The sequence below is a fragment of the Lipotes vexillifer genome, unplaced genomic scaffold, assembly GCF_000442215.2.
Source record: "Lipotes vexillifer unplaced genomic scaffold, Lipotes_vexillifer_v1.1 scaffold1094, whole genome shotgun sequence".
Lineage (NCBI taxonomy): Eukaryota > Metazoa > Chordata > Mammalia > Artiodactyla > Lipotidae > Lipotes > Lipotes vexillifer.
Window position 1 is genome coordinate 3,595,768 of NW_006792775.1, and position 27,228 is coordinate 3,622,995.

Below are 27,228 nucleotides of genomic sequence, written 5' to 3' on the forward strand. Positions count from 1 at the left end.
GGGACACGCGGTGGGGCGCAGGGGGCGCAGGTGCCAAGCCCACTCACCTCCTCCTCCTCGAAGCCTGTGAGGTCCCAGCGGTAATTGAGCCGCATCTGTTTCCGCTTCCAGTGCTCCATGAAGGTGGCGGCTGCGGGGAGGGAGGAAAGCCAGGAAGTTAGGGGCTCAGAGGCCCCACGACCTCAGATGCCATGAAAGCATTCTCCTCTTCTGCACCATCCGGTAAGTGAGGGCAACAAGTGCTGGACCAAGAACTTCGCATGAATTAAACTGTTCAGCTCTCCCACTGACCCCGCGAGGCAGGGATGATCTATTGCTCATTAAAGAAAAAAAAAACAAACAAACTTATTTGGTTTATTTATTTATCTGGGTCTTAGTTGCAGCAGGCGGGCTCCTTAGTTACAGCACATGGGCTCCTTAGTTGCAGCTCACCGGCTCCTTAGTTGTGACATACGAACTCTTATGCCTGTGGGATCTAGTTCCCTGGGCAGGGATCGGACCCGGGCCCCCTACACTGGGAGCACAGAGTCTTATCCACTGCACCACCAGGGAAGTCCCTATTGCTTACTTTACAGTTGAAAAAACTGAGGCACAGGGAAACCGAGTCCCAGCCAAGGTTATTCTGCCAGCCGGTGAGGGGCTGGGCAGGCTGGTCCCAGAGCTTTTGCTCTTAAGCATCCTGCTCCATCGATCTTGGGGACCCCAAGTCACAGGTGGGGTCAGAAAGAGTGAAAGGGGAGCCAAGGTCACTCACTCAAGCTTCAAACCCCTGCAGGTGGCCTGACTTTAGAGCTGCACTCTTAGCTGCTACATCCTGCTTTGTATTCCCGACAGACTAAGCATAGTCCAAATGCCACCTCCTCCAGGAAGCCTCCAATCATCCCCCTCAGTGTCAGGAAAGAAACCAACTCCTCTTGGGACCTCTCCTGCTCATGCTGTTCGTGCCACCTTCCATTATGATCCCTGTCCCATGTCTCGTGGCCCTTCTGGGGTGTGAGGCAGGGATGGGGCCTTGTCATCTGGGTCCCCCATGGAGAGCCCAGTGTCGGGCACAAACAGGTACCTCAAGAGAGCTCACTGAATGAATGAATGGCTTTTATGAGTAGACACTTGCAAATGGAGATATCACTGACTGAAACATTTACCATTAATTCTTCCCACCCCTAAGGGAAAATCAGCAGAGGCTGAGGGTTGGAGTAGTGATAAGGGTGGCCATAAAGTTAACCAGAACTCCGGATTCTTGAACTGCTATGTGCCAGGCACTGTTGAAAGAGCTATCACGTGATGTATTAATCTCATTTAAACCTCATAGTAATCATAGGAGGGAGCTGCTATAATTTTCCTCATTTTACAAATGAGAAAACTGAGGCTCGGCAGAATTAAATGGCTTATCTGATAAGTGGCAGTGTCAAGATGGACATTCAATGAGGACTTTAGCGCAAATTCTCCAATGTCATCCTTCACCACGAAAGAATACAGGCGTTGGACCTGGCAAGAGATGGGTCTGAATCTGACTCACCTCCTGGTTCAGAGAACACGCCCACCTCCCCATTAAGGTGAGGTGAGAACAGGGCCTCCGAGCTTGCACATATCTGCGCTTAACGGGTATCTGCCCATCAAGTATTAGCTACAGTACCAACCAGGTCCAGCCAGGAAACAGGAACCTCTTAGGTCTTTCGGACTGGGGTAATTTAATCCTGGGGCTTGGCCACATAGACGACGGAAGAGCTGAGAAGACAAGCAGCGGATGGTGAGACCATCCAGAGATTAGCGACAGCAGGAAGCTGCTGCCTACCTAGGGGTGGCGGGACCATGGGAGGTGGTGTCCCCAGAGCCAGAAACTGGAGCTGCCCAGAAGACGCTAGGATCACGGAGGAAGGGCTTTCTGGAGGGAGGTAGAGCCAGGGAGAAGGCAAAACCTTTGCCAGAGGTGCCCCAGGAAGCAGAGGAAGAGGAGAAACAGCCTGACTTCCCTCTTCCTCCCACCTTCTGATTTCCCCCCCCCCCATCAGGGCTTCCCATTGGCTGAGCCTTCCAGGAAATGGGACAGCAAGGGAGCCTGGGAAATGTAGTTCCCTGTGATACAAATGTACTCTCAGCAGACACATATGGCTGGTGGGGCCGGCCCATCTGCAGCCTGCACCGCCTCCTAAGAAGGAAGGTGTGAGGATGTTTCCTTCTGTCTCTTTCAACGTGTCCCTGGGTCACTGTAGTGGAGGCCCTTGGTTGGGGCCCATTCCCACACCGCCACCAGTTCTGGAAGGCCTGTCTCTCCTTCACTGTGTTCTGACAGCTGTCTCTCTCCGGCCTCCTCTGCCTGCCCATGGCAAGGCCTCCTTTGAGACCTTGGGCTGAGTGGGGCAGGAGGGCTGGCTCCATGCACAGCAGGGAAGCCGGCCTGTTAACCTTCCCTGTCTCAGCCTCCCCATGTCTCCCCATTCCTAGGCTCACACCTCTACCTCCTGGACCTCCCCCTCCCTCCACTCACCAGCCTGCAGTGTGATAACTGTTACCTTTTCATGAGGACTCAGCCTGCACCAGGCTCTGTGCTAGTGATTTAGCGACACCAGCTACACGAACCCTCAAAACAACGCCATGCAGTAGAAGTGATTTCCACTGACTCTTTTACAAATGAGGACAGAGACTCAGAGGATTAAATGCTCTGCCCAAGGTCAACTTTAGGTTAGCAGCAGGAGTGGGATTTGAACCGAATTCTATTTGACCCCAGAGTCTACACTTAACCACCATACTTGACCGACCTTCTGCACAGATATTTGATTTTCTTTGGGAATAACAACTATAGTCGTAATAAGTCTGACGATTACAGCAAAACTTGTATTGCCATTTTATGGATGAGGAAATGGAGGCACAGAGAGGTTAAGTAATTTGTCCAAGGTCACACAGCTAGGCAGCTGGTATTTAAACCCAGGCATTCTTGCTCTAGAATTTTACTGTTAAATGTCTTAAGATAGATACAAGGGCCCTCTCCCAGGGGTATCTGTAGGTTGACCAGGACCGAGACTGGACCTGAGGTCACACCTTGGAGGCCAAGGAGTGGAGATGGTGCATAGACAAGGCTTGTTGTGCTCAGCTATGTTTAAGAAATGCAGGCATTTTATATAAAATCATGAGTTTCCTGCTTCTCCTTTAAAAATCAGAAACTCTGGCACCAGGAGGCTGGAGCCGAGGAGTGACAATCCATTTGTCAAGGTTTGGGCGTGCCTTCTCTGCTGGGCCACAGACCCCACTATGCCCTATTGCCTGGGCTCTCGGGCTCCGAGTTTGCCACGCCTTTGCTCTGCAGCAAAGGGGCGGAGCTGTGATGTTCAGGCTTGGCCAGTAGGACAGGCGATGGGAAGGCTCATGCTGAGTTGGGGGCAGTCCTGAGGTCTCAGCTCAGAATCAGGCATCTTGAGCAGTGTGAAAACTCACCTGCTACTGGACTGGGCAGAGGCAGGAAGAAAACCCAGGGCCCCTCCTTTGCAGCTGTGCTCCTGCAGCCCTCCCTCTCTACACCAGCCATGTGGACAGCAGCGGGGCCTGCCGGGTTCCCGTCCCTTCCCTTCAAGGTGCCCAATAATGGTTCTCCTGGCTGACGTGCCAACTACATCACACAGACGTAACGCGGTGTCTGCCTGGTGTCAGGTGCTGGGTATGCTTGGGGCATCTCCTTTCATCCCACCCACAAGCCCTCAGAGCAGAGATAACGCACTCCTTCACACTGATGGGTAAACTGAGACCCTGAGGAGTGACTGGTTAATATACAGCAGAAACCTCGATCCAGGACTTCTGACCCCAAGATCGACTGGGGTTAGGGGTGTGGCTTCCCGCCCACATGAGGACAAGCTGTGGGCCAAACCCGGTCCAGGGTACAAAAGACATGAAGAGATGGCCTTGACCCCAGCAGCCATACGAGGGGGCCAAGGAGACAAGACCATCCCCCCAAAATCCAGAGCCCAGAGGGCAGTGCAGCAGAAATCACAGGTAGTGAAGAGGGAATCCAGGCCAGGGTGCAAGCAGGTGTTTGAGCGTCTCCCTTCAAACATTTGTTTTAATGACACAGTGTTAGACAAACACATTCTTGCTGCCCAGAGGCAGCAGGTGAGCGATGGACCCTGGATCTACCATGGCTCAAAGCAGGTATGAGCTTGGGCATGGGCCCGCTCCCCCCACCTGCCTCCCAGACTCAGTCTCCACGTATGTACAATGGGCTTGATAACAGTGCCCGCTGTGGGGCCTACGGTGAGGCGTCCATAAGCCGATGCGCTGCGGAGCCCAGGGCAGGGCCCACCCGTGGCAAGGGGCTCGACAGAGGAGCGGCCCCACGACCCGGCTCACCTGAAGGATCTCCACCGTTTCTCACTAAGTGGCTGACGAGAGAACAAAACATATGGTTGGTTCTGTTTATACAAAGCATCCAGAATATCTACAGATAAATCCATCGTAGAGGCAGAAAGCAGGCTGGTGGTTGCCACGGGTGGGGACAGGGGGAAAGGGACAGATTGTTAAATGGGCACCAGGTTGCCACCTGGGAGGATGGTGGTAATGATGGCATGACACGGTGAGTGTACTAAATGCCACTGAACTGTGCACTTAAAACAGTTAATTTATGTTATGTAAATTTCACGTGAACTAACAAAAAAAAGAATCACAGAACAATGGGTACAGATTCTGCTTATGGGCTTAAGTGCCCCTGCTGTAGGCTGGAGCTGCAGAGAAAATGGACCAGGACACACCCGCATGGTTACGTGGGGAAGGGGCAATCTGTCCATTTCCCCCCCGGATTTCTTAGAGTGTGGGCTGTACCGGAAGCCCCACTGCAGGGGGCTTGCTGAAATACAGATTCCTGGGCACCACGCTGAGCTGGAATCTCCATTCTGGACAAGCTCTGCACGTGGCGCTGTCCACACAGGCGTCTGGACGCACTGACCTACTCACTGTCTGCCCTTTCCCAGGCCACATCCCACCCTACCTCCCTCGGGCCCTGCTTGACGTGTCCAAACTGCTTTCACTCCTAGGCCTAACCCCAATTTCCCTAATTCTGGATGTTTCCTGGGCTGGCTGCTGACCACCCCCCCACCTTTCTGAGCTTTCACCCTCCCCTGAAACGCTGTTGCTGACCCTGTGGCACGATCTTGGACGTGTCATTGGACGCTCCCGGTTCGGCCGTCCCGTGGTCTTTTGTGCCCGTTGGAACCTCACAGGCTCCCAGGCCTGCCGTGGGAATCTCACAGGCCACAGAGGGAAGGCTCTGATGGATGCTGGGGCGCTTCTGCGGCTGCCTGGAGAACAGCCCCGTCTCCCTGGTGAGGTCCAAGCTCCTTATGGGCCGGGGTCTTGTCTCCCAAACCTGTGCCAGGCACTCTTGAGCCGCGGAGGCCCCAGGGGGCAGGCAGGGCCACACCCTCCTCAAAACAAGACCCCTGAGAGCAGAGACCAGCTTCTCAAACCTCTGGCTCTTGACAGTCCGACATCTGCTCAGCACAGACTCCTTTCTCTGAATGTGGAGATCAGAGATGCGTGTCCTCGGGCTGCAGGAACCGGACAAGAGAGTGACCTGAAACTGAGCGGGGCCCTGTGGGGCTCCCTGGCGTGGAGGCCCTTTTTGTGCCCCATTTCTTATAGGCGAGACTGCAGCCCCAATGGCCGTCCCTGAGTTCCGAAGGGTGGATTCAAACTGTTGCTAATCAACAGAGACGAAGCCAAGCAACGACCCGAAACAAGATTAAAGGGACCAGAGAGACTCATCGAGATCAGGAGACAACCGCTGGGCTTCCCTGGTGGCGCAGTGGTTGAGAGTCCGCCTGCCAATGCAAGCGACGCGGGTTCGAGCCCTGGTCCGGGAAGATCCCACATGCCGCGGAGCAACTAAGCCCGCGTGCCACAACTACTGAGCTCCGCGCCTCAACCAGAGAGAAGACGGCGCACCGCCATGAGGATCCCGCATGCTCCATGAGGATCCCGCATGCCGCAACTAAGGCCCGACGCAGCCAAAACTAAAATAAATTAAAACATCGGGAGACGACCACCTGTGAAGAGATTAAGGGACGGCAGGCCCTGCTTGCCACACCCTAATCTTGTCAGAGAACTCCCCGCCCCCGAACCGGTGTGTCCCCCTTTGCCTGGCAAAGCAATAAAGCTCTCCTTTTCTACTTTACCCAAAACTCTGTCTCCGAGATTTGATCCGGCTCTGGGGCACAGAGAGGCCGAGCTTTCGGTCACAAACCCACCTGTCGGCTCACAGGGGAGACGGGGCTCCCGCACAAAGTCCCCCCCACCCTTCATTTTCTCACTGATTATATTTATCCCCTGAACATGTGTTCGCTCACAAACCCGCTGCTGGCCTTTTAATTCCAGCAGAGACTCAGTCTCTCTCCCTCCCGTCGGCACTGGGTGACTCAGCCGGTGACCTGCCCACTCCATTCAGAGTCTCGGGTGCAGCCCCCCCAGGAGGGGTTTCAATCACACCTGTCACTCCACTAATGCCGGGACCATCTTTCTCCAGCTCCTTGCAGGCAGGCTCAAATCAAATAACCCCCTTTGTTCTGCCTCGAACTGACAAGGCTTTAAAACCCCATTATTATGCCATAATTTCAGAAAATTGATCCCGGCGGGAACAGCTAAATGGAGCTCAAAGTTTCTTCGTGTGACACCTTACTGAATGAAGGCTTTGAATTGTCATAAATCCCAGGCAGGGGAGAGCTCAGCCAGAGCACACGGCTCCAGGACCAGCGGGTCAGCCTCTGGGCAAACCAGACCCCACAGTGGAGCTGAAGCAACGTGAAAACAGCGGCCAGAGGCGACTCCTGGGGCGGCAGAGCCCCGCTACTGTCAATGTCAGGTTTGGGGTTGCTCTCTGTCACCATGTGAGCAGAAGCCTTAGCAGCTGGAGGACAGGAAAAGAAAGGACACAGTGGGATAAGAAACACCAGTGGGAAAATGATCCTTTAGAGGGTAATGAACAAGTAATTGAATAAGGGACTAAAAAAAAAACCCCTCAACAATGGTAAGCTCGCTGCTAATAACGCCTGACAGAGTAAAGTGTGAAAGAGCCCGGGGTTGATGGAGGGACTGAGTCTCCCTCCACCCTGGGGGCACGGACGGGTTGTTAACAGGCACCTCTCAGCCCAGCAGGCCAGTTCCTGTTGCTTCTGTCTTGATTTATAATAAGCTCCTCTTTCCAGAAGTGCTTCATGAGAGTGGTTTGGCTTTTTTGTTATTGTTTTTTTCTCCCCCAAATGGGGGTGTGTAGACTGAACTCTCGCCCTTGACAGACAGGCACCAATGTTGTCTCCTGCGGTGGAAGAGGAGCTGGAGGACCGGGGGACACACAGCGGAAGCACAGATTTGCCCGTTTCGCTGCGTCTTGGATAGGGGAAGGATGGGACCATCTGTTTTTCTCCCAAGGACAGGGCTGCTGGTAAGGGCTGGCCAACAGCTTTGAGGCTGTGAAGTGGTACCCCTTTGCACACAGTAGGTGCTCAATAAAGAAGCATGATGTGACCAAGCTGGCTTCATTGAGGGGGTGCACAGAATTCAACCAACTCCCTGCCTCCTGGTGGGTTGAGTGGCATTGCTGCCTGTGTGCCCCTCACCGCCTGCTCATGGTGAATCTCTGCTTCCCCAGGAGGGCACAGAAGGCGGGTGGAGGATGTTTGGATGGAGAGGTGAGACCAGGGCACTAGCCTGGACCGTGAAGGCCGGCGGGCCAGGCACGGATCTATCATGTCTGCTACAAATCTGCTAGCTGTGTGATCTTGGGCAAGTCACTTAACCTCTCTGTGCTTCCCTGTCCACATCAGAGAATAACAGGGTTTCTCTCCAGGGTTGTTGTGGGGACCAGTGAGGTAGCCTGTGCAGGACTCTGTGCAGAACTCTGGAGGGGGAAAGGGAGCCTGTTTGTTTGGAGGGAGCTGGGGAAAGTGTTCCAGGTGAGAGAATGAATTTAAGGTAAGCCTGCCAGGAATAAGCACACACATGAGCTAGACCTGATTAGTAACGCTGACAAAGGGAGTAAAGCCCAGGGGTCAAGTATTTGGGGCTGGGGAGCCAGAACGCTGGGGTTCAAGTCTTGCCTCTGCCTCTTGTTAGCTGGTGTAACCCTGGGAAAGTTGCCTCAATTTTTTCATCTGCTAAATGGGGTAGTAAAGCCTGTTGCCCTCCTATAGTTACTGGGAGGATTAATGAGTCGCTCACATAAGATGCTCAGGACAGTGCCTGGCACACACTAGGAACCAGCCAACCAAGGCTAGCGTTCTTTTCTGAAGGAGATGAAGTGACGTAATTCACAGAGGCCTCCAGGCACAAGGTGACAGGTTAGATCTGAGCTCCAACCTCCAAGGGTCTAGGCTGTTTTCACGTTTTCGAGAAGCAAGGGCTCACTGATCCGATGCAACAGCTAGCACGACATGACAACTAGCACCAGGTACAGCCCTAAGACATCACAAGACGTGACTCATTTGACATTCCCGACCACTGTCTCCATATTACAAACGGGGAACCCAGGGCCCAGAGAGTTGAAGCAACTTTCCTGAAGTTGCACAGCTGGCAGGTGACAGAGCTGAGAGTTGAACCTGAGTCTGGCCCAGGGACTGGCACTATTACCTGCTGACTAGCCATCCTGGCTCACAGCCAACGCAGCTGGGTATTGAATTGGACCAAACCGTCAAGGCGGCAGCTGTGCAGCTGGGCTCCACCGTGGGCGTGAATGCTGCTGGGTGAGCCTCCCCCCGCTCGGAGCGGGGGAACCGGGAGGCTGGGTGCCCAGCCAGGAGGTGTTCCAGCCTCAGCTTGGAGCTTCCTGGGCCCCGATCAGAGAGGAAGGAAGGAAGCCAACCGGAGAACTTGAGGAAGGCCAGGGAGGCTGGCAGTGAGAGCAGAGGGTGGTGGGGGGCAGGTGGGTGGTTCTGATAGAACGCAGCGTCCAAAGAGACAGGGGCGGGCAGGGGAGGCGGAACAGGGTCAGGGCAGCGTGGGCTCCATTCCTGGCCCTGCCAGTGGAGACCCACTTTCCTCATCTGTGAGATGGGGACAGTTTCTCAGCTGTGGGACAAGGTGGGATGAAGTGCAAGGAGCATCCAGCCCAATGTCAGACACATACACATCAGCTCAGTGAAGACGGCCATCGAGCCTAAATTTATAGTCAGATTGATCCCAGAATTAATCATCTGAGCTAGAGTGTGGCGCGGGGCCACCACGAACCACACACAGACATCACCTCCCCATGCTCTGTGGCAGCCCCGGCAAGGACTCCTCCAACCTCAGCTTGAATGCCTCCTGAGACAGGGTGCTCACCACCTGCCGGGCCAGCCCAACCCAGCACTCACTGCTGGAAATCGCTCCCTTACGCTGAGCTGGTGACCTGTGACTCTCATTCTCAGCCTTGTTAGGAGGGCCATCATGTGCCCATGACGACTGCGCTGATCGTGAAGCTGTGCTTCGAGCTCCCGGAGCTTGGGTGTGTGGACAGTCCTGGGTGTCCCTGTTACCCGGGTGTCCGTGGGCTTACAGGCCACTGCCGAGCCAGGGTGGGGGGAAGGATGTGGAGGGGTGATGTTCATGAGTGGGGCGGGGGCTGTCATTTGTACCCCTGTGCTCCACGCGACTCGGGCTTTGCCACGCCCGAGGCATCTCCTTAGCTTACAGGAGGGTGGGCACGAGAGCCCTCTGCAATGAACAGAGTCTTCTCCATCGCAGGCCCTCAGTTTGACACAGCTGTTACCGGGCGTCTAGGCAGGACAGTGGGAACAGATGGAACGCAGTCGGGGAGCCCAGGGCCAGGGAGGGAGGGCGCGAGAGGCCCGCTAACGGCCGCTCTTACTCTTTCTCACTGGTCTTCTTCCCCCATGGTGCCGCCCTCGGGAGAAAGGGCTTCTCGCTATCACGTGCAGGTGGTTGAGCATCTGCCCCGGAGCTCGCGTGGGTCTTGAGCAAAAGCCCCGCCGCTGTCCCCAGTCACAGCTGGGTCAGCCCCCCTCTATCACCTCCCCAGCCGCTTCTCACGTAAGTTGCCGTCTCTGACTCAAGTTTAAGACGAGAAAACTTCTGATACAGGAGGCTGACTGCAACGGCTTCTGAGTCCTCCGAGTGAGAACACAAAGTCCTCTGCGGCCCTTGCTGGCCTCCAGGGTCCTCCTGTTCCCACTCCCACTTGCCCCCTGCACCCGCACCACAGGGCCTTTGCACATGCTGCACCCTCCTGAATCTTGGACTAAGTCAGTGGATGCAGTGGTTTTCCCTCCCATGGTTTCCCCTGTGCCCAGCACAGGCACTTAGTAAATACCGGTTGGTACGCATCCTACATGCAAGGCACGTCACCTTACTCAGTCTCAAACCCCCGCCGTGTGTCAGGCAGCCCTGCCTGTGGTTTGTGGTCACAAGGGCAGGACCGTTTACTGAGAGTCAGCCATGTACGTGCTAAGCATTGGCTGAGATTTTGTGCCCGCTGTCTCTAATCCTTATCACACCCTCATCTTACAGGCGAGGAAGCTGAGGGTTGAGTTATGTGGGGAAGGGCAGAGCTGACTTCCCTCCCCCAGGGCTCCTGTACCCTTTCTGTGTGCAGCTCCATCTCCTACTAGCTGGGAGCCCCTGAGGGCAAAGACTGGGGCTCTGGTGCCCAGGGGACGGCTCTGCACACGGTTGCCCGAATCCTGAATGCCCTGCTGGCAAAGGCTGTGTCACGGGGCCACAGAGGAGGAAACAGGCTTATCTGCTGCTAATCCAGAAACGTCTGCGGAAATGCATCCAGCCACCACTTACCCGCCTCCCGTGCCCCCCAAGCCTGAGATGGGTACCAGGTAGGACCTGGATTCAGGAAGAATACTGGAGGAGGAGCCGTCTGCCCTGGACTCCAGGTAGCAGTGGAGTCCAGCGGTTAAGGGCACAGGCCCTGGAATCGTACGTTCACTCCTTACCTTGGCCGCTCAGGAGCTGGGTGATCCTGGGCCAGTCACATCAACTCTCCCTGGGCCTTGGCCTCCTGACTTGTAAAATGGGCATGTGACACCTGCAGGGGTGCTGGGGGATAATGAGAGCTGTGCCCCAGGGCCTGGGCCTGGTCGGGAGGAAGGCAGAACTCTCGGCACTCCTTGTTCTAAAGCAGCAACAAATCCCGGCCCCAGGAAAGAGGTCCCGGTTCCGGGAGCAAAGCACCCTCCTAGGCTTTTCATGAGGGGCTCTTGGCCGGGTCACATGCATCTGTGGGTCGTGACCCAGTACAGACCCCAGTAACTTGCAGACAGAATGGGGGATTCTTTCTGCTGACCGTTCCTCCTGTGTGCATTCCTGGCAAACGGTCCTGAGGGTAGCCTCAAGGAGAGGGAGGGAATGTCGGGACCCACCCTCTGACCCACAGACAGGGTGGCGGCGCTCGGCTTACCCCAGAGGGCCATGAAGATAGAGAAGAAAACAGTGGCAGGGTTGTCGAAGAGGTGGCTGGCGCGGGCCGTGGCGCACGCAGAGCTCATCTTCCAGTAGCTGCAGGTCTTGTCACACAGCGGGCACATGGTGATGTTGTGTCTCTGGTCACACATCTCCATGCTGGAAGAAAGGGAGCAGCCCAGAGTCCCCTGGCCGATGGGCAGGGTCCCTGCCGGCCCACGTGGACTGGAGCCTCCCGGAGCCATGTCGGGTGGGAGAAAGTGCTGGGGGTCCCCGCCGTGGTGGACACGGTCCGGCTCATCAGCCGGCTTCCGCCGGCGCCCATCCTGAGCCCTGGCCGTGAGCCTGGCACCTGCTAAGTGCCGTTCCTGCGGGCTTCAGTCCACCCCTGTGGGGACGCCGTGGGACAGCTGGCCCCGGGCAGGCCTGGGTACCAGCCTACGGACATCGCTGGGCACTCTGGGCCCCTAAGAGGTTGGAGAAACGGTTCTCCCGAATCTCCTCCGGGAGACGGGTGGTTGGGTTGCAAGGAACACACCCGCAAGCTGCCTGGGGTTGGGGAGCCACCACGCCGGGCTCACCCCGAAAGGGAGGGGCAGTTCCTGCTCAGGATGCTAGTCCGGCTCAGGGCAGGCTTTTGTTCTGCTGAGTCTGGGGCTCGAGCCCTGGGGGTGTGGCTGGACAGGATGGGGAGCTGCGCGATGCCCAGTGGCCTGCCTCCTCCGCCCTGCCCAGCACGCAGACTCTCTCCTACTAATACTGAAAAATGCAGTAAGGGCCATTAGCTGTGTGAGCAGGAGCCTGCACCGAGCGTCTACCTGGCCTGGACCAGCTCTGGGGCCATTACAATCCCATCTTCATAGATGAGGAAGTGAGCCCAGAGAGGGCAAGTCACTTGCTCAGGGCCACACAGCAGAGTGGCGACAGCAGAGTGGCGATTGAGCCCTGGGCTCTGTCTGTCAGGCCCATGCCCTGCACTGCTCTCAGCTGATGCCCAGAGGCCACAGGAGGGCTCCCTGCTGAGACCAGGAGGCGTGGCCCCCGTCCTTGATGGGTTATTCCTGCCCTCTGTGCCCCCGGCCCTGTCCTTTAGCCTCAGACTCAGTTTCTCCTTCTGGAAGATGAGAAGGGACCCCAGAATTAGGCCCTGCCAGCTCTGCCCTGCCCTGCCCTTCTCCCTGCTAACTTGGACAAGATACTGAGCTATTATTAGACACCGGGCAGGAGTCTGATTCCCAAGGGTTAGGTGGCTATCGAGGAGGGGGCCGAATTGGGTGGTTGTTTTTTGGCTTTAAAAAAAAATTTCTGGATGCACAGAATCGTGGCTGGGCCACAGCCATCGGTGTTGGAGAAACATTTGCTGAGAGGCTGTGAGGGACCCTCCTCTGCTAGCACTGTGGGCATTCAGCTCAATTCTCTTCTCACAGTTACTCTTACCAAAGACTCATTAAAAGATTGTGTACATGCTGTATGTGCCAGGCACGGTGTCAGGCATGGGAGAGGGAAAGATGGACCAGCTGGTGCCTCGAAGCATCTGGGGGAGTGCGTGTGTGAGCATGCGTGTGTGTGCCTATGTGCACGTGTATGTGGGGCGGGGACAGGCACACAGAGGCCGTGGGGCACCGTGGACTCGGGAGCCAGCCAGCTCTGGATTTGAATCTCAGCTCTACCGCTTGTGAGCTGTGTGGCCTTGGGCAGGTTGTTCCAACTCCTTGGGCCTCAGTTTCCCTGTCTATAGAATGGGGATGCTGAGAATAGAGAACCCATTTTTTTTTAAAGGCCATGGCATTTTATTCAAGTATATTGGGTTTTTGTTGTTGTTGTTGTTGTTTTGGCTGCGCTGCGCAGCACATGGGATCTTCATTCCCCGACCAGGGATTGAATCCAGGCTCTCGGCAGTGAAAGAGTGCAGCCCTAACTACTGGACCACCAGGGAATTCCCTGAGAACCCGTGTTACTGGGTTGTTAGGAGGATTAAACAGGGGAACGCACGTGAAGCCCTCGGAACGGCCCTGGGACTCATCCTCCCGTTCACCATCGTTATTGTGGAAATAATGGAGCCTTGTCCCTCCCTGAGCTTCCTGGGGGGCCTCTCCTGAAAGGCAGAGGGGCAGGACATCCCACCCGTGCAGGACCCCAGCCCCTCTCAGGGAACCTGGGGATGGAAGGCCCCCTCCACCATTGTCACGGTGCCGCCCGGGGCCCCGAGGATGGGAGGGGACGGGGGGACCAGAGCCCACGTCTCTGCCTGCCTGTGAGCCCCATGGCTGCCCAGCCCTCCTCCCTGCCAGCTTAAACAATATCAACCAGTCAAAAAGGCTGTTTCTGCTGGTTTTAAACCCTCAGCCTCTCCCTTCACTGCCTTCAGCCAAAATAGAGACAAGCCACGGGTGGGCCTGCTCTTTGGGGCAAATAGAGGGGCGGGGCGGCAGGGCAGCATCGTGCAGGGCACAGGGGGTGCAGGGGGCACCGGCTATCCTACAAACTGGCTTGGGCCACATTCCAGGGGGAATGCACACTTCCTGCTTTGTTCAAGGCACCAAGTGAGCAGAGGCCGAGGTCAGACGGGGCTCCAGAATTCCCAGTAAATGCTGTTTGCATCCCTGGCTGTGTGACAGCGCTGGCCTGGCCTGGCCTGGGGATGTCGGCGTCCTTGCCAGGGAGCCCGCGCCTGCCTGGGCAGAGCAGGCCACCAGCCCAGCTTCCCCTCCAGGATCGGCAGGAAGGCGGATGGAGAAGTCTCCGTGGGGGGCCCCTCACCCTCCACTCAGTCCCCTCTGCGTCTGGGCTACTTTGATCTCTGCGTTCCTCAAACCCAAGCACAGTGAGCTCATGTCATTAGCAAACAAAGGGACAAGCTTTCTCCTGCCTGTGCCCAAAATAACCCTGGAGGGACATAAGCCGGATTCCTTTAACGTTCTGATTCCGGGTGGGTGGAATATTTTAGGTGTTATTCATGTATTCACAAATCACTTGCACAAAATTACTGGATGTGGCCTTTCTGCACCGCTGAGTCCTAAGGAGTCAGTTTCTCCACCAAGTAAAAGACTCCTTCACTGGCTCTTTTCTGATCAGAACCACGGATGGATTGTCTAAACCACAGCTCTGCTTCAGAGACACTGGGCTGAGCCGTAAGAAATGTAAACTGCGCTGATGTACCGGGACTGTCCCCGACAGACCGCCAGCTCCCAGGAGGCAGGGCCAGGGGCGTCCACTTTTCTATCCAGTGTTTTGCCCATAGGCACAGTGTTCCTGAAGGAAGTTAGGCCTGAAATCCTGAACTCAGAACACAATCAGTTATCCCTGGGTCGGTATTAGCAAGTCTAGGAAACCACTAGAAAAGAGGGGAGACGGTGTCCTCAAGCTCCCGCAGCTTGACTCACGTTCTGGCTGCCCTTCTGGGAGAACCACACCCGGCACGACGCCGGGCTGTCTCTGGGGTCCTGGCCTCCTTCCAAGAGCCCCCCACGCCTGGCCTACCCCTTGGTGAACAGTAGCAGTGCTATCAGCCCTGCGTTCAGAGACCGGGGCCTGTTGCACCCGGTCAGCTCTCATGACGGTCCTGTTGTTGCAACATCTCCCAAAGCCGCGTGGCCAGGGGACGCAGCACGGACACAGGGCCTGGCTGGCTGAGTGCGCTGCCCCCAGGTCTCCAAATGGTCACATCCGTCTCATTTCCTGGCCGCACAGGGAAGTGGTCAATTTTCTTGTCACATAATGACCAAGAACTAAATGGGAAAAAAAGCTTCAAAGAACGAAAAGGAGTTGGATATTTATTTTATGTCTTCCTCTCGACAATAAAGCGTCTCCGGGGGGCGATCGTGCCTGCAAAGGCTGCCCACACGCTCAGATGGCTATTACATTCTTTGGACTGGGCGGCTCTCTTTCTGACACCGCCTGGCCTGGCCTGTGACTTCCTGGGTGGGGGTGCTGAGCGGGTGCACGGCGGGGAAGGGGTTGGGGTGAGGGGCCCAAGTCCCTGCAGCAATAGGAACGTGGCTCCTTAGTAAGATGAGGATGTGTTAGGAGAGAGGGGCTGCCCACCTACCTGGGGATGTTCTCATCGACGGTGGCCCATCCGTAGAGGAAAACGATGATCCCGACCACGGAGGCGGGGATGAGCATCTGGGTGTAGACGCCCAGCCAGGCAAAGTACAGGCCAACCTTCTCCCCAAAATACTTTCTGCACCGCAGGGCAAAGCCAAACAGAGACACACTCTCAATCCACATCAGGGGGAAAAAATTACACCGTACCCCCTCCCCCGCAGCGAGGAACAGCTCATAGGGCGGCCCCTGATTCTCTCAACCAAAGAAGCAGAGACTGGGGGCCCCCGAGCCAGGCTGTGGGGTTTGGGGTGCTCTCTGCCTTCCCTATGCCAGCACTTCTCTACTGTGCCCCGAAGGTGGGAGCGTTTCCGCTCTTGGTGCCCACGCTGAAGGATATGGTGTCGCCCGGAGGCTGTCACTTCTGTTCCAGCCCTATTCAGCCTAAGAACAGGAATAAACTCTAGCCCCGAGGCACCAAGAGAACCAATCACGCTGTATATTAAGCGTTTCTGGCTCCTTGATGGGCTGAGTTCTGGTCTACGTGTCCCCAACAGCACACCCATTGCCTGATCTGTTCGCCCCTTCCTGCCCCGGGATGGAGGTCCCCTCAGGAGAGGACGCATTGCCCAGAGGGGCAATTCTTACAAATTCCCAGGCAGCTCTTTTCTTCCTTTCAACACAGAAAGAAATCACACCAGATGCCTGGCTGGGTCAAGCTGGACTGTGAATTTAGGGGGAGACAGTGAATATGACAGGTAAGAGCCCGTCCTGCAGTGAATTTGAATAAACTGCTATCTAAGGCTCAGCCAGGCTCCTGTCCTGCTGGGAGACCTTGGTGCAGGCCCCCATGCACTGTACACTCAGCACGGTCGAAATGCACAGGGACGTCTCTCCGATCAGGCCTGCTCCCAGAGTCCCCTCTCACCTGACCAGGTCGATGGGCTGGCACTTGTAGAACACCCTGTAACTCGCCCACTCTTCGTACAGGAGCTGGGAGAAAGGAAGCGGTGAAGGGCTGGGGGAAATCCGGAACACAGAGCTGCTGGGCCCCCGCTGGACTGAGGTGTCCGCTCACAGCTACGTCATTCATTCATTCAACATACACGTACAGAGGGTCGGCCCTGTGCTGGGTACCGTGGTGGACGCCGGGTTCTGAGCTGAGCACAGCAGACACAGCCCTGAGCCCTGGAGCTCCCGTTCTGGTCAGGGAGACGGACACGAGAAAACGGGTCAAAACTTTCAGCTCTGGTAAGGGCCTTGAAGAAGCCATGGCTGGTGGCGGGCTCTCCAAGGAGGAATAGGCTTATATTTTTTTATTTTTATTTACTTTTTTGCGGTACGCGGGCCTCTCACTGCTGTGGCCTCTCCCGTTGCGGAGCGCAGGCTCCGGACGCGCGGGCTCAGCGGCCACGGCTCACGGGCCCAGCCGCTCCGCGGCACGTGGTGTCCTCCCGGACCGGGGCATGAACCCGTGGCCCCTGCATCGGCAGGTGGACCCTCAACCACTGCGCCACCAGGGAAGCCCTAGGCTTATGTTTTTAGGTGACAGTGGGGATGGGAAAGAAACTTCTGGCATCATTATAGAGTCCTCACTGCTCACGATTTGATCTGGAATTGATCTCAAATGGCTGTCAGACACCTCACTTTCTTTGTAAAAAGACAGACCCACCAGGCTTTGCAGCAGAGAAATACCAGTGGTACGATTTTTAAAAGTCTCACGGGATGCAAAGAGAGCCCGATGTGTGTCTCCTGAGATGAGCTGTCTGATTAACACAGCTTAGTGAAATAAATGAAATCTACACACCCCATCATGCCCCAGGCTTTGGGCAGGATGGCAACGAGCTTGGCGATTGGAAGCCTTGTATGAATGCGTGGGTATAGGGTGTCCTCGGGAAGACACTGGGTTAGGACTGCTGGTTTTAATAAAGAAATCCCATGCATGTGGGTAATTAATGCTCTACCAACCTTAACTCAAAGGGTGACACTGCTGGCTGGAGGGGAGCTGGGCCCCAGCTGGGAACCCAGGGCTTCAGCTGCCCATCTCTGCTGGCAGGAAGCAGGGGCAGGACGCCTGTGAGAACACCCCATGGGCCCCAGGTCTCTCCTGTGCACCGAAGCTTGGCTTCCATCCTTTTTCCTTTTTTTAATATTTAGACTTAAAAACTTGGGGGTCTCCTATATACAGATTCTGCTGTGGCCCCCGAACACAGCCTTTTATATCATCGCCCCAAATACTCTAGACTATGGACTGAATGTGTCCCCCCAGATTCATAGGTTGAAGCCTTAGCCCCCAACATGACTGTATCTTTCCGGTTGCATGGCTGCATCTTTCCGGAAGTAATTAAAGTTAAATGAGGTCATGAGAGCAGGGTTTTGACCTGGCAGGACTGGTGTCCTTATAAGAAGTGGAAGAGACACCAGAGCTTTCTTTTTTCACGTGCACACATGGAGGAAAGGCCGTGTGAGGACACAGTGAGAAGACGGCTGTCCGCAAGCCAGGAAGAGAGCCTGCACCAGAACCCAACCCTGCCGGCACCTTGATCTGGGACTTCCAGCCTCCAGAACTGTGAGACATAAATGTCTTCTGTTTAAGTCTGGTGTTTTGTCATAGCAGCCTGAGCTAATATTACATTCTCCCCACTGACTTGGAAGATCCAGAGCTGATGGGATGGATTTCTATGCACAAAGATGCCTTCAACTGAGTCTCTGAAAATTAAAAATGTCTAAGAGGCTCACGGGGACAGGGCCAGCTTCCACAGACCAGAGAGTCAGGGGGTCCCTAGAAATGACCTTCTAGCAAACTTTTCCATTTCCTCTCTCCTTCTGCAGCTCTGAACATAATACTCAGGAGAACACAAGTGCTGTGTTTCATCAAAAGTCAGCACCCAGGGACAAAATGAGCAGGGAGGAAAAAACAGGGAGGAAAATAACATAGAAAAGCTAAATGCATTCTTAATAAATTATGAGCGAACCTTGCTGTCAAAATCCTGGGTTTTGCCTGCTCTGATCGTTATAGGAGTAGCTTTCTTTAGATTTTAAATCTCTCTGTAAGTGGCACAAGCAGGACGTGTTCAGCATGATTCCAAGTTCTGAAAGACTTAATGGCAAGTCTGGCTGCTGGTGGGGAAGCCTCTGTAGCTTCTGGGTAAGGAACTGGGATGCCCAGGGCCTCCCCCCATCTCAGAGGAGAAGGGGTCCAGGAATCGGAGCCGTGCTGCCCTGCTAGGACGGTGGCTCTGCTGGGTCTGGAGTCGGTGTCCTGGGCAGCGTCCCGAGTGGGTGATCTGAGCCGGGCCTTCCCCCTCTGAGCCCGGCTGGGCATCCAGGGCGGACTCCCTCCCCTCTGAGCTCCATCACCTCCTTGATACTGAAGGAGTCTGTCCTGAGTGGACGCTGATGGGCTCACGCTTTGTGAAGTGAAGTGCTGGGGGCTTGTTATGTGCCATCTGTCTGATTACGCAGAAAAAAGGAGGAAAAGCCTATAGTTTTACTCTCTAAGGGAGAGTCTGAGCCGGCAAACTCTGATGAGATCGTGCAGCACCTCTGGAAAAGCAAAGCGGCCGTCACCAGTCACCAACCGGGCAGCTTCCTCCCTTCAGCTGAATGGATAAAGAAGATGTGGCACATATATACACTGGAATATTACTCAGCCATGAAAAGGAACGAAACTGAGCTGTTTGTAATGAGGTGGATGGACCTAGAGTCTGTCATACAGAGTGAAGTAAGTCAGAAAGAGAAAGACAAATACCGTATGCTAACACATATATATGGAATTTAAGAAAAAAAATGTCATGAAGAACCTAGGGCTAAGACAGGAATAAAGACACAGACCTACTAGAGAACGGACTTGAGGGTATGGGGAGGGGAAGGGTAAGCTGGGACAAAGTGAGAGAGTGGCAAGGACATATATACACTACCAAATGTAAAATAGATAGCTAGTGGGAAGCAGCCGCATAGCACAGGGAGATCAGCTCCGTGCTTTGTGACCACCTAGAGGGGTGGGATAGGGAGGGTGGGAGGGAGACACAAGAGGGAAGAGATATGGGAACATATGTATATGTATAGCTGATCCATTTTGTTAAAAAGCAGAAACTAACACACCATTGTAAAGCAATTATACTCCAATAAAGATGTTAAAAAAAAAAAAAAAGTCAGCTGAAATTTACATCATAGACCAGCTAGGGGAGCATCAGAGCAGCTAGATGCGAGGGAGGGAGGGAGTGGGGAGGAATGAGGGCAGAGACCCTGGGATGGAAAGGGAGGGAGTGGAGATTGCCACGGGGGAGGGGAGGCACGGACAGACGCTCTGGAAGGCTTGTCCTCATCATGTTGGTCACCCTGTTCCCAGGCCTGCCCGCTGGGACTGGCCACAGCAGGCCAGCCACCATCCCCTGAGAGATGTGGCAGATGGGGGCACACTCCAGCTTTCTACATAAACCACTTTACCTCGGTGGACTTTTCTTCCTGCCAAGAAGAGAACATCAATCACCCTGTAGCTGTCAGCGTAAGGAAATTAAGCATCAGATTTCCTGGCTATGGTTGGCAGAACTCTGGGGGCTCCTCAGTCTGTGAGCAGGTGGGAGGTGTCGGGGGCCCTGGGGCAGGTCAGCTGGGCACCGGTGGCTCTGGTCACTGTGACCCTGGGAGCCTTCCAGCACCTGGACCTCAGAGGGATCCTGGCTCCCTCCACTGGCATCTCTCCTGCCCAGACCTCCCACCTGGGCCCATGTGGCTGGGCAGGTCCATCACAGCAGTGACGCTGTCCTTAATTACTGTGTATGTACTCAACCCTTGCTGTCTCCCCCTAGGATGGAGGCACCAGGTTTGTCTGGCCTGTGTCATTCCCCAGCTTCTCAAACAGGGCAGATAACAGGTTTCCAGTAAGTAATTGTTGAATGAATGAATGAATGATGGGCCAGGGCCCCGTGGCTCTCAGTGCAGTACAGGAATGAGGCCACCTCAATCCACACCTGGAGTAACCCTCCCGCCTCCCAATCCTGGAGGAAGGAGCGCTTGGCTCCAAGGCCCCAAGCGTTTGTGGCCCGAAGATCAGGCCAATAGCTATGGCCTTGCTCAGCCCTGGCCCAGGCCTGCCTCTGCTGAAATATCCCTACTGTGCCCCTGCTCTGCCAGCTCAGCACAGGACCAGGGCCTTGGCTTGGCTACGTCCCCCCTTCTGTCCTCGGGCACTTGGGGATCACTTTAGATGCAGCGACCACGGGAGAATGAGTTCTCTGAGTTAGGACACAAACACGTGTCTGGGGCATTTTCCCCTCCTCCCTTCCTTCTTTCCTTCCTTCCATCCACCCACCACTACTCATCATCCATCCATCCCTCCCTCCCTCCATCCATCCATCCACCCGTCCATCTATCTGTCAGTCCATCTGTCCACCCATCCACCAACCCATCCATCCATCCACTCATCCAATACTCCCTGATCATGGACCAGCCTTTGTACTCATGGCTGGGACATAACATTAAGTGAGGAGAGGGGGGTGGAAAGTGGGCCGCATTGCAGGCAGAGAGCTTTCGGGTCTGGATGAACCTGGAGCTGTCTGCTGGGCCGGCACACTATAGTGCCCAGTAAATAGTTCCTGAGTAATAACTGAATGAGACAGTCTTGGCACTGACGCGACCATCCGCCAAGTTGTCTTTAGATTAGAAAGGCGGCAGTGCGGCTGCAGCATGGGGACGAGGGTGGGAGATTAGGGCGGAGGGGCCTGGGGCCTGGAGGCTAAATGGCTAAAAGAGGGTCCCTGTGGAGGAAGGGCATCAGGCAGTGGCAGAGGGCTGCAGAGGGACGAAGGGGGCTGGGCTCTGAGGCCAGGCTTGGTGCGGGGCAGGCCCGTGGACGGGATGGAAGAGATCTGCAAGTCACGGGCCCTCAGACGAATGCCAGATGTTACACTAAAAATAACCAAATATGTAATTTTTGTGCTAAATCAGATAGCATCTTCAACTGGATTCCCGGGCGGGCGGGCAGGCGAGTTGTATCAAGTACCGGAGGCTTAAAAACACATATGGGGGGCTGGAGGGAGGTGGGAACAGAGAGCATTCCACACGCAGAGTCTCCTGGGCCTTGCAATTTGGGACAAGGCCTCCATTGTGAGGTTCTCAGGGAAACATCCCCACCCGGCACCTTGGAAGGATCCGTTCTTGGGGAGCAAGAGATGGGACAAAGGGGGCTGAGAGGAACGCAGAGCCCAGGGAGGGCTGCTCCCTGAGGTGAGGGAGGGCAGGCCTTGTTGGGGAGCTGGGATAGCCTCATGTGGAGGCAGGGAGGCTGGGATCCGGGTGTGGGCACGCGACGGAAGGAGAACTGGCTGTGGTGGCGCGGATGTGGGGTGGGTGCAGGACCAGAGCTTCCTGAGAGCCTGGGTGCGTGGAATTAGGGAGAACCACGGAAGAATAAATGATCGCGAGGCATTTCCCAAAGTGTGTCTCCTGGGACACCAGCTCCATAACTTTCCCATTAAAAAGGGTTCCAGGTCAAGTGAGTTTGAGAAACTGGCTTGACCACCATCCATCGTGTTCCCGTGCGCTGCTGGGGGCTGGGGCACTCCAGGCTCTGGCCCCGTGGCTCCCAAAGTTATTTTCCTGGAAGCCAGGCAGGATTAGGCCAAACGTCAGCAAGGAGCCCTGGAGGTTCTGACCGATCCGGTGAGACACGGGTTTTAAGCTGGCCAGGTCAGTGCGGGAAGGAAGGACAGAGGAACTGCAGGCTAGTGCAGGAAGGAAGGGCAGGCGGGGGGCACGTCCCTTCCCTTCACACGCTCGGACAACCTGCCAAGGATGCTTTTGAGAATCAGAGAGGAAAACAGTCCAAAGAGGTGAATTCACCAACCTTCTCGCTCAGATGTGGGGCTGCAGTGCCGTGACCCCCGAGCCCCTGTCCCCCGCTGGCCCCCAGACCCCCAGACCCCAAGGAGCGGTCTCCCGGCTCTGTAGCACCTACCTTCCTGTCGTTGAACTCCACGTTCTCCCCTTCATAGTCTCCCTGTAAAGAGAGAAAGGTGTCTTACTGTCCTGTAACCTTTCCAGACAGGCACTCCAGCTGCCCCCACTACGCAGGTGAGCTAGTCCCAGGACAGAACTTCACACGGTGCAGAAGTGTGCCCAGGCCCCCTCCTCCTAGGATAAAAAGTGTCCCGGGAAAGCCCAAAGCGCCTTTCCCTCGACACAGAGATGACATCCAGGATGGGAACGCGGTCAGGTCCTCGGAACTGGTGACACAGAGGAAAGGGGGCTTCAGGGGCTGGAGGGATTGTCAACAGGGTGAACATGCATCCCACTCTGCCAGGAGGGCCCTGGTGTCTCATCCCAGGCCCCACTAGGGTGGTGCCCCCTTCCCTCTCAAGTGTCCCAGGAGGGACCATGAGTTAGATGATCCCAGTGCATACAGATCGGTGAGTCCAATGCGTCCCATTCTACAGATGGGAACACCGAGGCTCAGAGGAGCAAACTGACTTTCCTGGGAGAGACAGCAAAATCTGGTCAGACATGGGACTTGGATCCAGGTCTCCAAATCCAATGGAAGAGAAGGAGTGTCTAAAGGTCGAAAGCTAGCCCAGTATTCCAACGGGTGACACTGATGACTAGAAGACTGGCCAACTGGTCCTGAGGACTGCCGGGCAGATAAAGCTCTCAGGGCTCTGGGAGGTCTGCCTGGTGCCCGCTCCTCTCACCAGCTCCTTCCGTGACCCCTCTTCCGGCCCCGCCAGCCCCCTCCAGGCAGGGAGAACTTGACCACCAGGTGGGCAACCAATTCCTGTGGTCTTTGAATGAAGATGCTCTGGGAGCAGTTTAACCAAATCCCCCCCCCACCCCGGGTCTTCAGGGGCCCCCTCTCCGCCCAACCCAACCTATCCGCTTCCCAGAGTTTCCCCTCTTGTCTAAGATGGGCCCATAATTCCAGCAGCACCTCATTTCTGTAGAGGTCAGCTAGCCGGTGACCTTGAAGGAGGCAGATGCCAACCAGGAAGGAAGCCAAAAAGCCACCCAGCAGTGGCTGAAACGCCAAGTCCTTCTCTGGATTCAAATGCTAGTTATGGAGTAGAAGGCTCTTCCTCTATGTGCAGTCCTAACAGGCTGCTGTCTGGTTGGCAATGACCCCGGCCCCTGGCCTGGCAGACGCTCTTGTTGAATGAATGAATGAGTGAGTGAACGCAGCAAGCAAGGCCCTGGAGAGGGTGGGATGCTCTGGGCCACGCACTGAGATGCGACCTAGGACAGCTCAGGGGTGAGAGGCAGATGGTGAGAAGCGTACACGCGCGTGAGGGGCCTGCTGCCTGCCAGAGGCCGAGGTGCAGCCTCGCAACAGCCGGCATCCCCTGTTTAAGGCATGGGGTCCACAGGGCTAGCTTCAGAGGATTTATCTCCCCAAATATTTGAACATCAGCTTTGGTACTTAACGGGGTGTGTGTCCATCAGCTGTACGGAAAATTCATGGATGTAAAATCTCATATTCGCTCGAGATGACCGAGATCCATCATCCCGCTGGAAAGAACCCTGGAAGCAGAGCCAGAGGATCTGGGCTCCACTCCTTGGCCGTGTGCGCGTGGGCAAGTTGCTTGAGCAGCTGCAGCCTCAGTTTCCCCATCTGTAAAGTGGGAACAGACCCCACGTGGCGGGCTTCCCTACTGCTGTGTAAGGGACAAAGATGATGGTGCACAAGGAGTTTCTAACATGAGGATCTTCGAGATGCTTTTTGGGGCCTCAGTGGAAGTCTTGTACTCATCGGTTTAAACTGCTGCTAGAATTGATTCCTAAGACAAATGTGGCAGCGAAGCCTGAGAAGAGGGGTGCATCGGCCTCCAGGGGAGGACGCAGTGGTGGTGCAGCCAGGGGTGGAGTAGCCTGCTGTCAACCAGGGCTGGCTTCTGGCCCCAGCTCCTCCACAGGGGCTGTGTGAACTTGGGCAAGTCACTAAAGCTCTCTGAGCCTCTGTGTTTGCACCAGGTTAAATGAGATAAAGCTCCTACTAGACACAGTTCTTTGCATACAGTAGGTGCTCAGAAATGTGGATCTTTCCCCTTTCCCTTTCAAGACTTAAAGGGCTGAATCAAACAGGCAGGGAGGCCCTGAAACGTTTCGGCTTCTGTCCCTGACGTCTTGGCAGGAGAGACAGCTCAAAGGCCAAGTAGGGCTGAGCAAACCTGAGTGGCGCACAGATGGGGCGGATGAGCGAGGCGCCTTCTAGGGAGAAGCCAGAAGCGCCAGCCGGGACCTGCGGGGTCTGAGTCCTCCCTCGAAGCATTCATCCCGCAACAGGTCAATCACCAAGACAACTCGACTGAACCCCACACTGCATTTATTGAGCGCCTACTAGGCGCAGAGGCTTTCATGAGGTGCATGCATAATGAATGGCGGCCAAACAGTGTTGTCTTTGTGGGACAAGGAGCATGGAGGTCCAGAGGGGAAGACTCAACCGTGCCGGGGAGGCGGGGAAAGGAAGGCTCCATGGGGATGCTTTGTTTGCCCTGGGGAGGGGTTGTCCAGGCAGAGGAGGAGTGAAGACCACTGCAGACAGAAGGAAGAGCATGAACAGAGGCACAGAGCGGGGAAAACGGGATCAGTTGAGCCCAAATCCTCACAGTGAGTGACGGGGGATGGCGGCAGGTCGGCTGAGCATCTTTCCTTCTGAGTCTACGGTCCGGGTGGACAGCCCTTTGCTGCCAGCCCCACCCCCCGTTCGTCCAATGTCTTACTGAAAGCCCTTCTGTTTCTGAATTCCTGCTAACACCCTCTGCAGCCCTGGCAACTGGACAGGGCAGGTATTATTTCTGACTTGCAGATGGGGGCACTGGGGCTCAGAGAGGACAGGGGCTGCCTCTGCTCAAGGTCACAGAGGAGTGAGCGGCCAGGACTGGAATCTGGGTCCCCGCGCCCCCATGCCTGTCCTCTCTCTCTCCTAGCCTTTGCAGTAACACACATTTGGAAAGTTCCAGAGATCCTCTGTCCGGAGTTCCCACACTGCTCAGGCCCCATGGCCCATCCCCAGTGCCCTGTTGAACTCTAGTCCTTGTTTCCATAGAGACAATAAGAAGAGAACCTTCTCTCTCTCTATCCCAAGCCAAGACAACGCGGCCGTGGCCACAGGCTATATTTGTCAGGGGGATACCAGTGGGATTTGCAGATTCGGCTCAGGAAACTGGCCACTTGCTCTGCAGAAATAGATACATAAGATGCAGAGCTCTCTGGTCATTCTGCCAGAGCCCGGGCGGGGTGGGGTAGGGGAGACTGAGCCAGGGAAAGTTCTTGTGGACCAGCTGGCTGTGAAGTTCAGATATGGCCGTGCAGAGTTTCTGCCACAAGTGCCCCTGTCTTGGTGGAATGATTCAGTAAGAATAGATGGCTCTGTGTGTAATTCTGGTCCCCACCTGGGGAACCAGGAAAGGCCAGAAGCGGCTGACATTTACAGGAGCGCCAAAGCAGGAAGCCCCGACCACAGGCTAACAAGAGCTCCCTGGGGGGTGTGGCCCTCGGGGTTTGGAGAATCAAATGACGCGCAGGGATGAACTATGTTTGTCAAGGTTACTTACATCGTGCAGTGGGTAGGCTGCCGAGTAAACGCCATTGGCCAGCAGGCTCGTGATGCCTTGAAAACAAAGGCAGAGAGAAGATTACGGACAAGGCCCGTCTCCAACGGCTCCGTGTTCAATCAGAGCGGTCCCAGGGCTGTTGTCTCAATCACCGAGAATTTTCTCAAAGCGAGCCACACCTGGTTGCACAGAGCCCGACCACCTTTCTGGGGTTTCCTCCCCGGGTTCGACTAGGAGATGATAAAAACATGCTCTATTGGCAGAATTAGGAAGACACAGAGGAAACCCCAGGAGGAAGTTACATCTGGGAGGAAGGAGGTACCCCCAAACCTGCGATTCACCAGCTACCCCCGCCTGCTCGAGGGCAAACCTGCAGGTGAGGAAGGGGGATTGTAAGTGGTTAGAAAAGCTGAATCAGGAGAAAAATATGGATGGAAAAATTGATGGTGTCAGAAAACACACATACAATTTGGAATTAGATTTTAGGTTGATTGGAAAAGCCAAAGAGGAGGCCTGCGTGCCCCACGCGGGGGCAGAGGCACTTACCGTATTTACCACATTTTCGCCTTTTACTTAAAAGGGCAGAGTCCTTCTTTCTTCCCTCTCCTTGCCCTGTTTATACATCCAGCTATTAGTTACATGCAAAAGGGCCTGAAAGGATCAAAGCTGCATTTGGGGGGCAAAGCGCTCACGCACAGTCCAGCACTCCTGGGGGGCAGGGGAATGATGGCCGGGCCCCTTGTTTGCTGCCTGAAGCCCCGCGCTGGGAGCAGGATAAAAATAACCACACCTGCACCTCCTAGAATCCAGAGGTGTGGGCTTGGGCACCCAGCCCCAGAAGACAGCGTCGTGAGGGGGTAAGGCAGAGCCCGGCCATGGGTCTGGGGCTTCCCAGAGATCTGATCTTGCTTCGCACACATCCTTGGGGGCCAGGGCTGCCCAGGAGTTTCCACGAAGCCCTTTGCTGGTCACAGAACCCTCTGCCTGGATGAAGAGGCTTTCTAGGTGGTAAGGGGGTCAGATTTTCCAGTGGCCTGGCCAGCCCACTCTTGACTACTCTGCTGTGACACTGGTGGGAAAGGCACTCCCTGAAATCCACTTAAAAATAGACCATCTCAGGCTTCCCTGGTGGCGCAGTGGTTGAGAGTCCATCTGCCGATGCAGGGGACACGGGTTCGTGCCCCGGTCCGGGAAGATCCCACATGCCGCGGAGCGGCTGGGCCCGTGAGCCATGGCCGCTGAGCCTGCGCGTCCGGAG

At 55.6% G+C, this 27,228-nt stretch overlaps 1 protein-coding gene across 1 annotated transcript in view; it reads right to left on the reverse strand.

Annotated features, from left to right (window-relative positions):
- ANO1 (anoctamin 1) overlaps positions 1–27,228 on the reverse strand; it is an 89,325-nt gene that overhangs the window by 32,581 nt on the left and 29,516 nt on the right. Inside the window, exons 7-13 of the mRNA XM_007466015.1 lie at positions 26,517–26,582; positions 25,971–26,026; positions 22,385–22,426; positions 16,355–16,419; positions 15,431–15,565; positions 11,381–11,541; positions 27–130 (exon numbers count right to left, since the gene is read on the reverse strand). Coding sequence (XP_007466077.1) covers positions 27–130; positions 11,381–11,541; positions 15,431–15,565; positions 16,355–16,419; positions 22,385–22,426; positions 25,971–26,026; positions 26,517–26,582 — 629 coding nt within the window. The remainder of the gene's footprint in view (positions 1–26; positions 131–11,380; positions 11,542–15,430; positions 15,566–16,354; positions 16,420–22,384; positions 22,427–25,970; positions 26,027–26,516; positions 26,583–27,228) is intronic.